The sequence below is a fragment of the Zeus faber genome (assembly GCF_960531495.2).
Source record: "Zeus faber genome assembly, chromosome: 3".
Classification (NCBI taxonomy): Eukaryota; Metazoa; Chordata; class Actinopteri; order Zeiformes; family Zeidae; genus Zeus; species Zeus faber.
In genome coordinates, this window is record NC_137190.1 from 35,352,569 (window position 1) to 35,368,312 (window position 15,744).

The 15,744-nt window shown below is 43.6% G+C and overlaps 2 protein-coding genes across 8 annotated transcripts in view; both read right to left on the reverse strand.

Moving 5' to 3' along the window:
* Window positions 1–4,655, reverse strand: part of fam189a1 (family with sequence similarity 189 member A1) — a gene marked incomplete at both ends in the record, with an annotated part of 158,231 nt that extends 153,576 nt beyond the window's left edge. The window contains one exon of the mRNA XM_079997350.1: window positions 4,422–4,655. Within this exon, the coding sequence (XP_079853476.1) occupies window positions 4,422–4,655 (234 nt within the window). The remainder of the gene's footprint in view (window positions 1–4,421) is intronic.
* Window positions 4,656–6,275: 1,620 nt separating this feature from the next.
* tjp1a (tight junction protein 1a) overlaps window positions 6,276–15,744 on the reverse strand; it is an 80,286-nt gene continuing 70,817 nt past the window's right edge. For 3 of the 7 annotated variants that reach the window (XM_079998147.1, XM_079998150.1, XM_079998146.1), the window contains 3 exons: window positions 14,743–14,960; window positions 11,789–11,932; window positions 6,276–8,494 (listed from right to left, as the gene is read on the reverse strand). In XM_079998147.1, coding sequence (XP_079854273.1) covers window positions 8,400–8,494; window positions 11,789–11,932; window positions 14,743–14,960 — 457 coding nt within the window. In that variant the 3' untranslated portion in view covers window positions 6,276–8,399. The remainder of the gene's footprint in view (window positions 8,495–11,788; window positions 11,933–14,742; window positions 14,961–15,744) is intronic. The other 4 variants (XM_079998152.1, XM_079998149.1, XM_079998151.1 and 1 more) reach the window with 2 other exon arrangements.

The following is a 15,744-nucleotide window of genomic DNA, read 5'->3' on the forward strand; positions in this document are numbered from 1 at the left end:
ATGAACTTCGAGCGAGGATTAAATTCCAACAGGACACGAGAAACTGCGTCCTCTGCCTGATGGAGACATGGCTGAACCCACTGATGCCAGATGAAGCCATTCGTCCAGCCGAGTCCTTCTCCCTGTTCCGCGGCGACAAATCGGGGGGCCCCAACAACACCAAGTCTCTCTCCGGCTCCTGCTCGCCGAACCTGGAACAGCTGACAATCTTATGCCGTCCTTTTTATCTCCCCCGGGAATTCAGCACGGTCACAGCTGTTTATATTCCACCGCAAGCGGATACTGACACAGCACTGTCAGACCCGTATGATCGGTTGTGCGGATTTCAAAACAAACATCCCGACACGGCTCTGGTGGTGACTGGGGACTTTAACAGGGCCAACCTTAAAAAAGTTCTGCCTAATATCTACCAACACATCACGTGTGCCACCAGGGGAGATAAAACTTTGGACCATTGCTACACACCGTACAAGAATGGATACAAGACCGTCTCACTACCGGCTTTCGGGAAATCAGATCACGCCACGATTTCGCGGGTTCCCGTTTACAGGCCTCTGATAGCGCAGGTTTTGGTGGTGACGAGGAAAGTGAAGCGGTGGACGGACCAATCAGAGGCTGCGCTTCAGGACGCTCTGACCGACGTCGACTGGGACATGTTCCAATCAAGTTCAAGTGACATCAGCGAGTTTACGGATGTAGTGGTAAGCTTTGTGGCTACGTTAGCGGACAGCATCTTTCCACGGGGAAAGTTCGGATGTTTCCAAACCAGAAGCCGTGGGTCGATAAATCCATCCGCTGCGCTCTGAATGCTCGCACGGCCGCTTACAACGACGGCCTTTTATCTGTACATATGGACAATGACAAAGCGGTGTCATACAATCTGCGGAGGGCGGTGAAGTGCGCTAAACGGATGTACAGAGTGACTGTGGAGCTACAGATGGAGCAACGGGACACCAGACACTTGTGGCAGAGGCTGCAGACTATAACAAACTACAAGAGCAGCTCCTCCTCAGCCACGAGGGTGGACGTCAACGAGCCAACGAACTGAACTCCTTTTATGCGTGGTTTGAGTCTGGTAACAACACTACTAGCTCGCCGGCTAATTGGAGTTACACTGCTGGGGATGAGCACGCACTCTCAGTGTCCGAGAATGACATCAGGAGGGCTCTGAGGCGGGTGAACACCAGGAAAGCTGCGGGCCCAGATGGCATATCTGGACGAGAACTGAAGACCTGTGCTAACCAGCTAGCCCCCGTGTTCACTACAATATTCAACATCTACCTGGCTGAATCAGTGGTCCCGTCCTACTTCAAGAGGTCCACCGAAGTTCCTGTCCTGAAGATTGCCTCTCCAGCCTGCCTGAATGACTACCGTCCGGTGGCCCTCACCTCGGTGGTCATGAAGTGTTTCGAGAGGCTGAATAGGGATTATATCTGCGCCTCCCTCCCCTGCACCTTGGACCCGTTGCAGTTCGCGTACCGGCAGAACAGATCCATGGATGACGCGGTCTCCCAGGTACTGCACACCACGCGCACGCACCTGGATGGCCGGAAGGGGGCCTATGTGAGATTGCTGCTCATCGATTATAGTTCAGCTTTCAATAAGATAGTCCCCACCAGACTGGCTGCCAAGCTGAAGGAGCTCGGACTGAATGCTCCACTGTGTGCCTGGATCCTGGACTTCCTCTCAGCCCGGCCCCCGGTGGTTAGGGTGGGGAAGCACATGTCCAGCTCCCTCACTCTGAACACAGGATCCCCCCAAGGCTGCGTCCTCAGCCCCCTACTGTACTCCCTGTACACACATGACTGTGTGGCCAGGTCCAGCTCCAACACCATCATCAAGTTTGCTGACGACACCGTTGTGGTGGGCCTTATCACCGACGGCGATGAGAAGGCCTACGGCGAGGAGGTGGCTGACCTGTCACTCTGGTGCCAGGACAACAGCCTCCACCTGAACGTCAGCAAAACAAGGAGCTGATTGTAGACTTTAGGCAAGGATTACAACAGAGGACGCATGCGCCCTTGGTGATTAATGGGACTTCTGTTGACAGGGTGAGCAGCTTCAAGTACCTGGGAGTCCACATCACTGAGGATTTAACATGGACTTTACAGACACTGTAGCGTCTTTACCACCTAAGACAGCTGAGGAAATACCAGGTCTCGGTGAGGATCCTCAAGTCCTTCCACTGTGGAGCAGTGGAGAGCATCCTGACAGGCAACATCACTGCCTGGTTTGGGAACTGTACTGCTCAGGACAGGTGGGCCCTGTCGTTCAGCCGTTCAGCCAGTGGTATGTTCGGCTGAAGTGGTACGTTCCGCCCAAACGTAGCACTGGAACTATCCTCCCCTCCCTGCAGGACTTTCTCACCAGGAGGTGCCGTAGCAGAGCCCACAGGATCATGAAGGATCCTCACCACCCCAACAACGGACTGTTCCAGCTGCTGCAGTCAGGCAAGCGCCTCAGCAGTCACACAGCGAGAACAGAGAGACTGAGTCAGAGTTTTTTCTCGCAAGCCATAAGAACTGTCAATGCTGACCTCACCAGGGGTCCTCACTGAGCCACACACATAGGCTCCACTACCTTACTGTACTGTATGTAGCGTACTGTACCGCATACTGAGTCACTGTTCTGGGTTGTTCGGTGTTACCGTATTGCTGCGCCGTACTGTTGTATACTGTGCTGTATATCTCACAAACACTACCTCACTTTATTCACATGCCACTTCAATGCACATATCTGTATATACATGAATAGCCTATCCCATATACATAAGTCTATCCCATATACATAAGCCTATTCCCTTTATCTATTCTGTACCCCCACCCTGCATTACCCTTGAGTTCTTATTTTATTCTATATATTTTTATTTTATTCCAGAGCATTACGTTTTAGGAATCAGTTAGTTGGTCAAGTAGAAATTCTTAGGTAGCTACTGTGCTCAGTCTAGAACATATTGTGTGTAATCACCAGGTGCAATGCAGTGACATTTCACTGCATATATGTATGAAAGTATGTATATGACGAATAAATCTCTTGAATATATATACACATATACTGTACACACACACACACACACACACACACACACACACACACACACACACACACACACACACACACACACACACACACACACACACACACACACACACACACACACACACACACACACACACTATTTATTTGGTTGTGCTGAGAGAATAAATTATCCTCCGCCATTGATTAAGTATGAACCCTCACCTATGACCTCACCTATTCCGTTCCGAGACAACATAAGGTGAGCAGGTCGGGAGTGTGATTGAAATATGCAAATGTTAGGAACTGAATCGAAACGCACGTCTTATCGAATGCCCGTTTTTTTAACCCTTAAATCTGAGTAAATTATGTTATTTCAGACAGACTTCTCTTTTAGATTATTAATGGAAAATGGCGAGTTTTCCTATTGTATCAAGCAGCAAAAAAGTTGTAGTATGACGTTTGTGTTAATTTGCCTTACTTGACGTCACACATTCTGCGATGTGACTATTGCGCATGCGCACACGCTGAAACTATAAATCGTGCAGCCCTTATGTGTGCTGTGATAAAGATCAAAACCGTTCCCCGAAGACCATTAATACAGCACAATACTATACTATGTGTGTGTGTGTGTGTAAAACTGCCTCCTCCACGTGTATCCAGTCTAACAATGCACAAAGCAAATGTAAGAGGATTAGAATAAAAATAAAAACATGCCGTTAGTTTATTTGTTAAGTAAAGAAATTTTAACTTAATCATTTTGAAAATTCTTTGCAACACCCCATGCTTTTGTTCATTGTGTTTGTAGTATAATGTTCAATACATTTCAAATGTCATAGCCATTGAATTGTCTATTCTTTTAACACAAAGAAGCTCTGTCGATGTCAGTACTGGATGAAAAAAAAAAAACAAGTAGGCTATAGATAATATTGACATAACAGTCCAAATCAATACTGCTCATCGGAAATAATTAAGGGTTGGGTTGTTACTTGGTATTGACAATACTTACTACGATTACGACTACGATTTTAGGTATCAACATATAGAGCGTATAGAGCACTCTGGTAAAGGATCTGGAATCAGCATCGGCTAAGTCTGGGAAATATTCACAAGACCGATATCTCGATATCAATTATTTGACGACGTGTGTGGCATTACAATTTGTGGTTTCATAAGATCCTTGCATACAGGGTGTATTTAAGGAGCAATACATCCATACGATAACCGAAACACAGCATTGAACACAACAATTGACTATATCACGATGTGACCAAAATGCAACCCTCACGACAACATTAAACTATATCACGATATCAAAATGACCGAAACCCTGGGCGATATCGAACCGCGATATCGACGCCATATCGGCATCCTATCGCTAGAGTCGGTTCCAGGCGCGTACTCACCGAGAAGCCCGCCCAGAAGGGACAGGAGTGGCGAACCCTGGGGGAGGTCGTCAGCGCCAGCGCCGCAAAGCTGACAGCCAGGATGAGGCTGCCCAGGACCATCTGAGACACCCCGAGGGCCAGCATTATGCGCGTCCGGGTCCTCAGATCCCGCAGCCGGGACAGGCTCCGGGACAAGGACGCCGGGCTAAGGGAGCCCGCCCCCCCGCGGGGCAGAGCGTTCACGGGCATCATTAAGTCAGGTTCTAACGGTAAAACACCGCGTGAAGGTGAAAGCGAAATAAAACTATATTTGGAAAAGAGACTGTTGGTTTCAAATGGCACCCCTGTGTCGCTGGGTGGCGTTACTATCGAGGCTCCTGGATGAATGGTAGTGGATAAATATTAACCACAAAAAAAAAAACGTGCCAAGTTTTCCGGCCGAAAACGAACGTAATCGTCCGCGTCCTCGGTGTGATCCTCCGAAAGCAAATCCATGTCGTCAAAGTCACGGTGGGAAATGCATCGCTCGGCGGCGCGCAGCACCCCCGGCGCTCTGCGGGCTTTTCAGCGGGGGACGGCGGCTCCCTCCTCCCAATTAAGAGGAGCCCGGACCCGTGCAGCTCGCCTCAGTGGAGGGAACCCCGTAGATCATCTGCAGGTGAGCCGTTGTTTTTTTTTTCTTCATAGCGTTCATGGACAGCGGCGGTGTGTGAGGGTGGGGGTGTGAGGGTGTGGGTGGCGTTGGTGGAGGTGGTTCCACGCTGCCGCTCCACGGTGGCTGTGGGCGCTCGCACCGCGCACCGGAGGAGCTCCGCCGCTCCGCACAACGTGTTTGGTGGGAGGGAGGCTTGGAGGGAGGGTTGCCAAGTCGTGCAAAATCATGTACGACGTGAGCGTTCCCCCCGAACCACCCAAAACTCCGTATACAGACGGTGAACACGTACACTATTGTGACCGTGTTCACCGGCTGGATTTGTTGTATTATTTATTACATAGACTTTTAAGATAGCGCACACACACACACACACACACACACACACGTTTTATATATATTTATTTATTTTGTTTTTCTTCAAGAACGGACTGTTCGCTTGCTGCCTAATATACATCCCACCCCTTGAAAGGTGCCATTGTAAAGAGATGAGCAATGTTATTCACTGGTTTTAATGTGTGTGTGTGTGTGTGTGTGTGTGTGAGAGAGAGAGACAAAGAGCCAAAACGCTTTCTAGAGAGAGAGAGAGAGGTGTCATGGCTGTCATCCCTCCGGGTCTCCACCGTATATATGGCCACAAGGCTAGATAATATCACGTACTAGTGTCATTGTGTCAATTTCCAAAATGAGTTCCGTAGCGACCTCAGCCCAATTTAGCAGGAAAGCACCAAAGCTGGCGCCCATGGAGGAGGGGGCTGGGGGTCTGTTTAACCACCGTGGCGCACAGCATCTCTGGGAGGCTACGCTGTAAAACCCAGGATGTCGTTTAGCGTTAGATATTTCCCCCGGCGTGGCTACAAAATAAATGTATTCCACTCCAAGACTCCAATAGCTTTAGCTGCGACTGAGCTCCACGAATCTCGGAAAAAAGGGAAGTTGCATTGGCCGGGAATCGAACCCGGGGCTCCCCCCACGTGTCTGTTTCATAAATATAATACATTGGTAAACACAACTACAGTAATCAACAAATAATGAAATGATTCTCACTATGTCCACTGTCTGTGCCTACTTAATAAATACATACAGACGTAGCTACCCCAAATGTTGATCCATAAAAAAGTGCTGATATTGAATTTCCAAACATTTCCTACAATATTGAGCAAAATTACCCCCTAACTTATTTGCAATACCATGGCCAAAGTAAAGAAACAGTCTTTTACTTTAAAAATGATTTTTATTTATTAATAGTGGTAAAATTGTGTTGCAGAGGAGAAAAAAAGCCAGCCACACGTGAAGAGCTATATTCCGTTAAAGCAGTGTTATGTCTAAAAAATAAAATAGTACTGGTGTGCCATACATAATATCTTTCGTCTATTAGTACAAAAATACATTTAAGGGCACACAATACAGCATCCAGTATCACAAATCAACAAGGGGGGACACTTTGAGAGTACACCCTCAAAAGAAAAAAAAATACCAACATGTATTAAATGTATCGAACCTAACCCTGTTCTTTATTATCTGTAAGTAGCCCGAAAACACCTTTTTTTTTTGTCGGTGTTGTGTAATGTGGATTTACTGGTATAAAATGTGGATGTATTACTGCTAAGTTTAAAGGCTCAGGACCAGAATATAAAGATGAGCACGTCAGCCTCTTAAAATGTGTCCTCTTGCTTTTTTTTTTTTTTTTTAATACAAAATAACAAAAGACATACAAAAAGGTCATTTACAAACAAACAAGGCAATTTTCTAGCTTTATGTACAGCCACTTGTGTACTTCAGTTTATCTCTTTTGTCAAAAAATAATATGCATAGCAGATGAAGGGAGCATATTATAATCCTTTATTGTACGTTGCTGTGGACCAAGTTCTCTCTATTTCTTTTATACAGCGGGTCCACGAGATGGCAAACAAAACACAAACTTCATTTTACCGCAATGTTATCATAACATAATAGCTTGGTTGTTTTTTTTTTGTTGTTTTTTTAAACTGAAAAAGTGAATCATTTGCAGATAAGGCATCACTGCTTATTTGTGTGAGCGTGTGTGCAAGAATGAGACAGAGAGAGCAAGAGAGAGAGAGAGACAAGAGACTGGGAGATGTTGGGGAGGCAGAGCTGGGCAATATAGACAACTGAACCAAATATAACCATGCTCCATCCAATACTTCAATATTGATTATTTGATGATATCGGTTCTTCTGTATCAAAGTCATTACGACCTAAGGTGGGCTGATATTTGCCAAGAAACTGCCTTTATTACTCACAGCACCCAAGGACAACTTCAGGAATTGCCATTGCTGAGTTAGATACAATGACCAGGAAGGTATTGTTGTATATTTGCCATTTAGAACAGGGAAAGACAACATTTAATCGACAGCGGATCGCGTTATTAACAATGTGAAAAAGCTCCAGATGATATATCACGGTCTAAACACAATGTCATGTTTCTGTATCACCCAGCTCTGTTGAGCTTTGAGGCCGAGGGAGGGGGGAGTTCTGGACCCTTAGTAATGCTCATGCATAGATTTCCTTCGAACCTGAGGGTGGGGTGTGATACTCTGTATCAAACGCTGGAAGATATTTTCGAGAGGGAGAGAGGAACCATTTTGGTTTCCCTTTGGAAGGTTCTGGCCTTCATATTCATCTTGGGGGCTCAAAAAAAAAAAAAAAAAAAAAAAAGTCTCTTGACGGCGTCTCCTCTGGTCAATCCACGCCCCCACCCGCCACTTGCTCACTCATCACCGGGGAGTGGTGAACAATCATTCTATAATACGTCACTTTGGGGTCAGTAAATTCAACCAGAGCGTACAAGATGCGCTCAGGGCCTGTCTAGCATTGATACACTTTTGTGAATTCTAAGTATGTACTTTGAAATCCCTCCATGGGTTTCTGTAGAGGCAGAGATAAATGTCATCTTCTAGAGCGTGTCTTTCCTCTGCAGGGCGTAATGCTCATGCATGCACTCCGTCAATAGTTCAGCAAAATATCTGTCAGTTCTTTGTTTTCTTTTGTGTTCCGTTACATTTGAAAGACTTTGGGGCAGGGGTAGAGTTAAACAAAAAAGACAAACAAGACACGTCTTCCTTTCCACAGAGTGGCGGAACCCACCCCGGCTAGGTTCGGATCGCTGCACATCACGTGGTGTGATGGGAAGCTAGTTAGTGTGTGTGTGTGTGTGTGTGTGTGTGTGTGTGTGTGTGTGTGTGTGTGTGTGTGTGTGTGTGTGTGTGTGTGTGTGTGTGTGTGTGTGTGTGTGTGTGTGTGTGTGTGTGTGTGTGTGTGTGGGAGAGTCTCAAGGGACGCTGTATTCCCTGGCAGTCGGTTGGACGTCGGGTGGCTCGTCCTCAGAAGTGGTCGATGAGCACCGAGACACAGTTGGCCCCCACCAGGTAGTTTGGGTCTCCAGGGAGGGACTTGTTCTGCCAGTTCTTGGGGTCGCCTGCGGACGGACAGACAGACGGACGGAGAGGAGAGGAGACACCCGTGTGATTAACAAACCAGGCGTGCGTGAAAGTGAGTACGGCTCAAAGATAAAAAAATTAAAAAAACAGGAGATCCTCCAACAAAATACAAATAACAAATATATCACAACCAAAAGTGATTAAAATATACAAGTATATCTAGATCGATTCGTTGTTAAACCCAAAAAGTGAAGCCAATACTGCCCTCTTCTGGCCACTTGAACAATTTTTTGCAACGCAAGTCAAGATTCAACATTCATGAGACCATAATCCAGGCTGAGTAAAAATGCAAAGCCAATCATTTCTAAAATATCTTTCATCAGCAATATAATCTCCACCTTGTGAATGCCCCCTCGATATACAATAAATATACAGGAGCAGGATACTGAAGCACAGAGTAGTTGCAGTTAATTTCCACCGCGCAACCAAAACATCAAAACTCGTCAAAACGTTTTTCTTGTTTTTCCAGCTCAAAAATGGGATCTAACATGGAATAAGTTTGCAGTTTTTTTCCCCGCTCGTGATATGGGTTAAAATATTTTAAAAAGGTTTCAGTAATTAATCTCTTCCTGGTCCCGGCACAAGGGCAATGAGATCTGAAAAGAAATATAATGCCACTGAGCCATCGAGTCTCTGTGGGCGAGTAACAGTGGATGACAGCTCTCGCTGCGGCGAGGCCCTAAATGGAGCTGTAATTAGCAGATAAGAGGCCCGAGCCACATGGGAAGATCCAGTAATGAGAAAGGAGAGACCAGAAGGGCCCGAGCGTCCATTTACCGACCAGTATTTGACGCATGAGTGACGGCTCAACATCTTTTCTCCTAAATTTGGTAACTCTAGTGACACAGGCTCGTCTAAACCTCCGCTGATTCTAAAACGGAGGGAAAGGAGGGAAGGAGGGATACAGAAGGATGCCAGAGAGGGCCCTGCCACGACAATGAAAGGGATTATGGGGGCGGGGGCTAATCCTGGCGCGGTCAAGCGGGAGCGAGCCGCCGTCCTCATTGATGACTTCCTTGGTCTCATCCTTAAAATGAGTCTCATTAGCGGCTAATCCCGACCACCGCCAACAAAAATAGCGCCGTTTTAGGAGAGGCGGGGGGGGGGGGGGGGCGAGCGATAAAGAAACGAGGGAAGAACTGCTAAAAATAATAACAAATATTATAGTTTTGCTGGGTCTTTGGGTGCATTAGGCTTGATAGAGGACATATTTCTCAATTTACCGGAACTAGTATTGGAATAGTTATTTCAGACCCAATACCGGGGTAATATATATAAAAAATATATATATATAATTATATAATTTGGTCTTTCAAGCCAATACGATGTAAGCCTTCATATTAAAGAATGTACAGGCATCAAATACCTTGAAACAAGGTCACTTTTGCGCCAATGGGTCATAAAGCGTTTGAAAATCCGGTCCGTCAACGATACCGATTTCAGTCCAATTTAAGGATTACAAGATGTGACATGGAAATATCTTGATGTTATCAGGTCTGGAGTGTTACTGAAAGTTTTTCTTTTAGGATTATTTTAATAGGACAGTTATAATATTTGTACTTTCACTATTTCTCTGCGTATACTGTACATCGGGGCCACACAAAACTAATCCCGTTGATCGGCAAACAAAGTGATCCTCCGTTGTTGGTTCTGGTCACTTATCATCCATTTTACTGCATTTTCCGCTGCAAAGCGCCTGCAGTCACCTGCAACATTTAATGGTACACATTCATACGCTGCCATCAGTGTATGAATGTGTGTGTGTGCAAAGGTGAGGCTAAATTGTGAAGCACGTTTGTAGATATGGGATCGTATCAAATGTGGCCCATTTACCATTTAGAAATTATTATGCAATACATACTGTTCATAGCGTCGACTGGCGTTTCAAGTTGACACAACACTCACTTTCGGCTCAAACGCAAAAAAAATAAACAATACATAAATTTGCCCTGTCCACAACCTTTATTACCATATACTGTAAATTTCAGCTGTTTTTTATTGTTGGGGTCGGCATTTGGGGTGGCTGTGTGAGGCGCATGCAGCATGTTTCCCAGGTGATCTGTGTGAAGCTTGCTGAAGGCATGCAGGCTGAACGGAGGAGTGGTGGGAGACAGATGTGGTAGCCGAGGAGAGAAATGTGATGGAAACACCACTCACAAAAACAAACAAGATCTGGATCTGGCAGATTCAGAAGGGTGAGTTATCGATTATGAATGAATGATTGATTGAATGAATGATCAGCAAAAATAACTAAAACTAGCGATGCACCGATACCGCAGCACCCACAACGGATACCAATTACTCACTATTGACTGAGACAGAGTGCTGATCTGCGACATAACTTGATCAGTATCGACCCAAAACTTTTATTTTGGGGTAAAGAACAAACTGACACGGTGATATGGGTTCTTGGAGTGTTTTCAGGGCAAGTCCCTGAGGCAAACTTTGTCTTTTTGTTGCTCTGATAGTTCCCTTTGTCGCGAGTGATCCAAATGTCGTTGCATCATGGCAGGGGACGGACTTCAACCTCCCTTTCCAGGTCAGTCTCCCCTTTTCCAGGACAACAAGCTTGCTTTTTCCGCAGCCGCAACATTTGGAGCATGTTTTCTATATACGGTCAATAAATTACATTGTGTGACACATTGCTTGAGTTCGGTTTCACTATTTTTTTCTTTTTTTTTTTTCATCTTTATGTAAAGCAACGCCACTGCCAACTCATCTCGCTATCGCATTTGTGATTCTTTGCTTTGTTAGTTTCTGTTTCCGACAACTCACTCTGGAAATAGGTGCCACGGAATCGGCGGCCCCCTAGTGGTATGGAATGGCATATAAAGAAGTCGACAAGAGATCTTATTGAGTTCTTACTGAGTATTCTGCTGACTTTGTTCTGGGACATGTTCTCTGGTGATTCTTACGTCTTTTCTTCTCACGTCTTTTTAAGTATACCTCAACCATTATGCAAAGATAATACATTTTTCACCAACAACATTTTTGTGCCAATCTTAGCCTGCTATCGATGTGGTGATTGGTCTTCGTGGGTGGAATGGTATTGGTGCATCCTTTACTGAAATCAGAACCCTGATGATTTCCCCTAGATAGGATTTACAGACTGTCAAAACGACGCTGTGTAATTATGTCGCCTCTGACTTTACTGGTCAACGTTCTCTGAGGTTAAACCCAAACCTAGGGGGAAACATCACAGAGCCAGCCCAAAAAAATAAAATAAAATAAAACCAAGACCCCAAAAGCAACAGAGAGAGAGGACAGCGTACCCGACGAGGAGTCGGAGGATTTTAGAGCAAAAGACCAACCATCAGGGGTCATGGACGCACAGTGAGGTAGGCGCAGCTCCACAGGCTTCTGGAACTTGAGGCCGTGGGGTCCGCACATCACCAGCGGGCTCAGGAGGGTCTCTCCTGGAGGAGCAGATCACAAAGAATGCCAGGGAATATTATGAATACCTTTCTTGTCATACTGAAGCCCAACAGTCTATCAAATAGCCTCTTTCAATTGAAGCAGTGGTCTTCAACTGCGGGTCTGCGGAGGAACTGCAGGGCAATTGTTCTAAATGTCAAAATTATTTTTGTGAAAAATTTAGAAATTTTAGAAAAAATTATAATATTGTGTAAACTCCAACCAGTAACATTAGAACAGCAGTTTTTTTTAAATTTCAGTTATTAGCTGAAAGCTGATTCACAGCTTCAGATGTTATGGTGCGTTCAAAAACTTTGTTCAGTACGTACTGTCCGACAGATATACTGATGCATGGCTGGACTTTAATAGAAACACATGGTTAATGGTTTGTATTATTCTTTTGATATTAAACTGTATCTAAAACCCTATTACAGATTTGTGAAAACGTCATTTTATTTGTGAAAACAGAGAAAGGTTGGATTTCACTGTTTTTTTTTTCTACACACAGGCCATTTAAGACCAGGTCTACATTATTATAGTATAGTATTATAATAGTCAAACCTGGACCAGATAATAAAGCCTAAACAGCACTTCAAAACTTATTTCTGATTTGTTAAACCTTTAGTATATCACTGTATTTTCCCCCCACACACTAGTGGTTAGTGTTAAGGGTTAGACCAGACTGGTCTGTGTGGGGAAAAAATACAGTACTAACAGAACATAACCGGAAATAAATCTAAATCTTAAATAAAAACACACAGGAACCATAAGCATCATAACTGAGTATATAAATAGGTTAATAAGGCATTATAAATATGTTATTAAAGGCCAATGCAACATGCAATAGTATTTTAAAAGAAAAAACAATCTAGGGGGTCCCTGCTCTGTTTCTCTATCCACCAGGATAGAGAAACAGAGCAGGACAGAGGATATCCACGGAGTTGAAAAAGGCTGAAGACTTAACTGAGTTCCAGGTTTCATTTTTCTTTTGTGCACCATTCAATATTTAACTGGCGAAAGTTTGTTATTGGTTTAACCACTGATTGTTTCACCAACATAGAGCCTGTATTTCAAATTGTATCTTCTAAATTCCAATCGGAGGGTTTTGCTTTTTCTAAATCACATTTCAAAGCCATTGGGTGAGAGAGGACTGCTGTGCTTTAATTCCAGCAGCATTTTATTAAATTTCTTCCCACACTAAATGTCTGACACTGTCATTAAAGGCCACCTCCAGCCAACTTCACTCCCTGCTTTTCCCCCTCAATTGAATATAGGGGTGCTGTAACTGAATAACGCATTAGAAACACCATGACAAATGGTTAAACGGAAGTTATCGTATGGTCTCCGAGCTAGTGTCATTAATGGAGAATAAAATGTATTCTCCATTAATGACACTAGCTCGTAAATGTAAATGTGGTCACAAATCAAACACAAGTTTGAAGGCCGTGGGCCCGCTTGGATAATTTTACAGTATATAATCACTTTTCGCCAAGTAAAGTTTGACATTTGTAACTTTTGCTGGTGAAATAAGCAATATGTCCAAAATGTGTGATTGTAGAATCGATGTATTACGACAAGAGGTCTAGTAGAAAAATAATGAAATGGCTAAAGTTCTAAATATACTGGCAGTGGCCTTTAATTAACGTTGGACAAATCACATATTCAATTAATAATTCGTATTCAATTTGTTATTACAAATTTCTAACAAAATTCCAATATTGACAGTAAGGACTAAATCAAACTGCCGTTGACACTATAGCACCAAACCACACAACAAAAGTTAGTAACTTTGGATATACTTTGGATTATTTTGTGCACCAATAAAACATTTTCAACAAAACTTTAACCATTTCATACAATATTTAGAATAATATACAATTGAGCCTGTTTTGGTTGTGCTGTATCTGCACAACACAAAGTAGTTATCTCAACAGTGTTGTGTGAAATATATTCTGTTGATGCATGTTCAAACTCATTTGACATGGGACTTTTGGGAGCAATTTCCACCAATACCTGAATCAGAATATTTTACAATTCTTAAAAAGAGTTTAATTTTTCAACCATGGAAAGTCCTTCTGGTTGCGTACTGATTGGAAGCGCTTTCGAAAGGTCAGAGAGCCAAACATTTGAACTGTGGTCATTGTGACTTCTGCATTTGTTTGTTGTTTATTAAGCAGTGCGCTGCTTGTTAAACAACAGGTTTGCAATTTTTTCAACCCAGGCCTAAGAAAAACATTGGTTCCCATCATTTATAACTGTTCATAGCGCAACCTCGCCTCGAATGCTTTGCTAGTGAGAAACACTCTGCTGCAGCTTCTCACTGTACTTAAATGCAACCCAATGGTGTTTAACACAATCTCTTTTTCCGAATATAAAATATGGTCGCTAACCGTGCATTTTATCAGCTTTCTCAAGTTTCTGTACTTCAGCAAATCTAGAACTAGAGACTAGAAACAGGAAGTTGTGTCACTTCCAACTAGCAACCTACTATAGCCAATGTTACGCTCTGGATGTACAGTGGCAAAAAGTAGAACCTAAATAAGATTTTAGTATTATACAATACAAGCTGAAGACGCTAGTGACTACAAAAGGCGATTTAACTTTTTTTTTTTGAAGGCTAAAACATTGGACTAGATTGAAGTACAGTTAAAAGTTGCAGCAGAGTGGTAAGCTTCCCAACAGTTAAAGTGGTACGAGCAGTTATAAATGATGAGAACTAACATTTTAATAAGACCTGGGTTAAACCCATCCTTTATTCTGTTTTCTCATAGTAACATAAAGCGCGTTGGGCTACCTGACCGCTCTGTCTTACCTTTCTCCTTGTCGAGTGGCGGCAGGATGCTGTTGTCCCGGCACACCTTGAAGTAGATCTCCTGCTCTACCCCCTCGGGAATGGCACCCTGGGGGATGATGATGCTGACGCCCGTCTCAATGGAGCTCAGCACGCCGCCGTTGGAGTTGAAGACCCCCCTCGCTGTGGCAACCACCGTGTGTCCTTCGTCGTCCTCGTCATCCTCCAGGGCACTGGGACTAAGGGGGGGGGGGGGGGGAAGAGAGAGAGAGAGAGAGAGAGAGAGAGAGAGAGAGAGAGAGAGAGAGAGAGAGAGAGAGAGAGAGAGAGAGAGAGAGAGAGAGAGAGAGAGAGAGAGAGAGAGAGAGAGAGAGAGAGAGAGAGAGAGAGAGAGAGAGGAAGATTGATTTCTCATACACACTTTCTGGAGACCCTCTGTCATGGATTTAGAGAAATTTATTATGAAATTATTTATTTTGTTATTTATTATTTTAAAGCCGCTGATATGTATCATTATTTATTTTGGTAATATTATTTATTATATTATTTTGGATTTAAATATTAATTTATTGCCATGACTTTGATACTGGCCCCATAACCAAATCACAGTCCTTTACAGTACATTACATTTGTTATCCAGGAGGTTTAGGAGATTCAAGATGTTTTATAGTCACTCCGGTTGTACAAGTACTCTTGTGTGAAATTCTTTGGCTGGGAGGCTCCCATACATATAATTATAAAAACAGAAAATAAAATAAGAAAAGCAAAAAGGTATAGCAGCATTGAAAAGGATAAAAACAATAAAGTGTATATTAAGAAGCAATAAATGTAAAAGGCAGTAAAAAAGTGCATATACAATAAGTAAGTCATATTGCACAGATGGTTATATTTCACTTGTGTGTGTGTGTTTGTGTGTGTCTGTGTATAATATGCATGCATGAGGAGGGATGTTATGTGTGTGTGTATGTGCGTTTATTTTATTTATGTATTTTTTAGGGTGTTTTTTTCCTAGGGTGATTAATT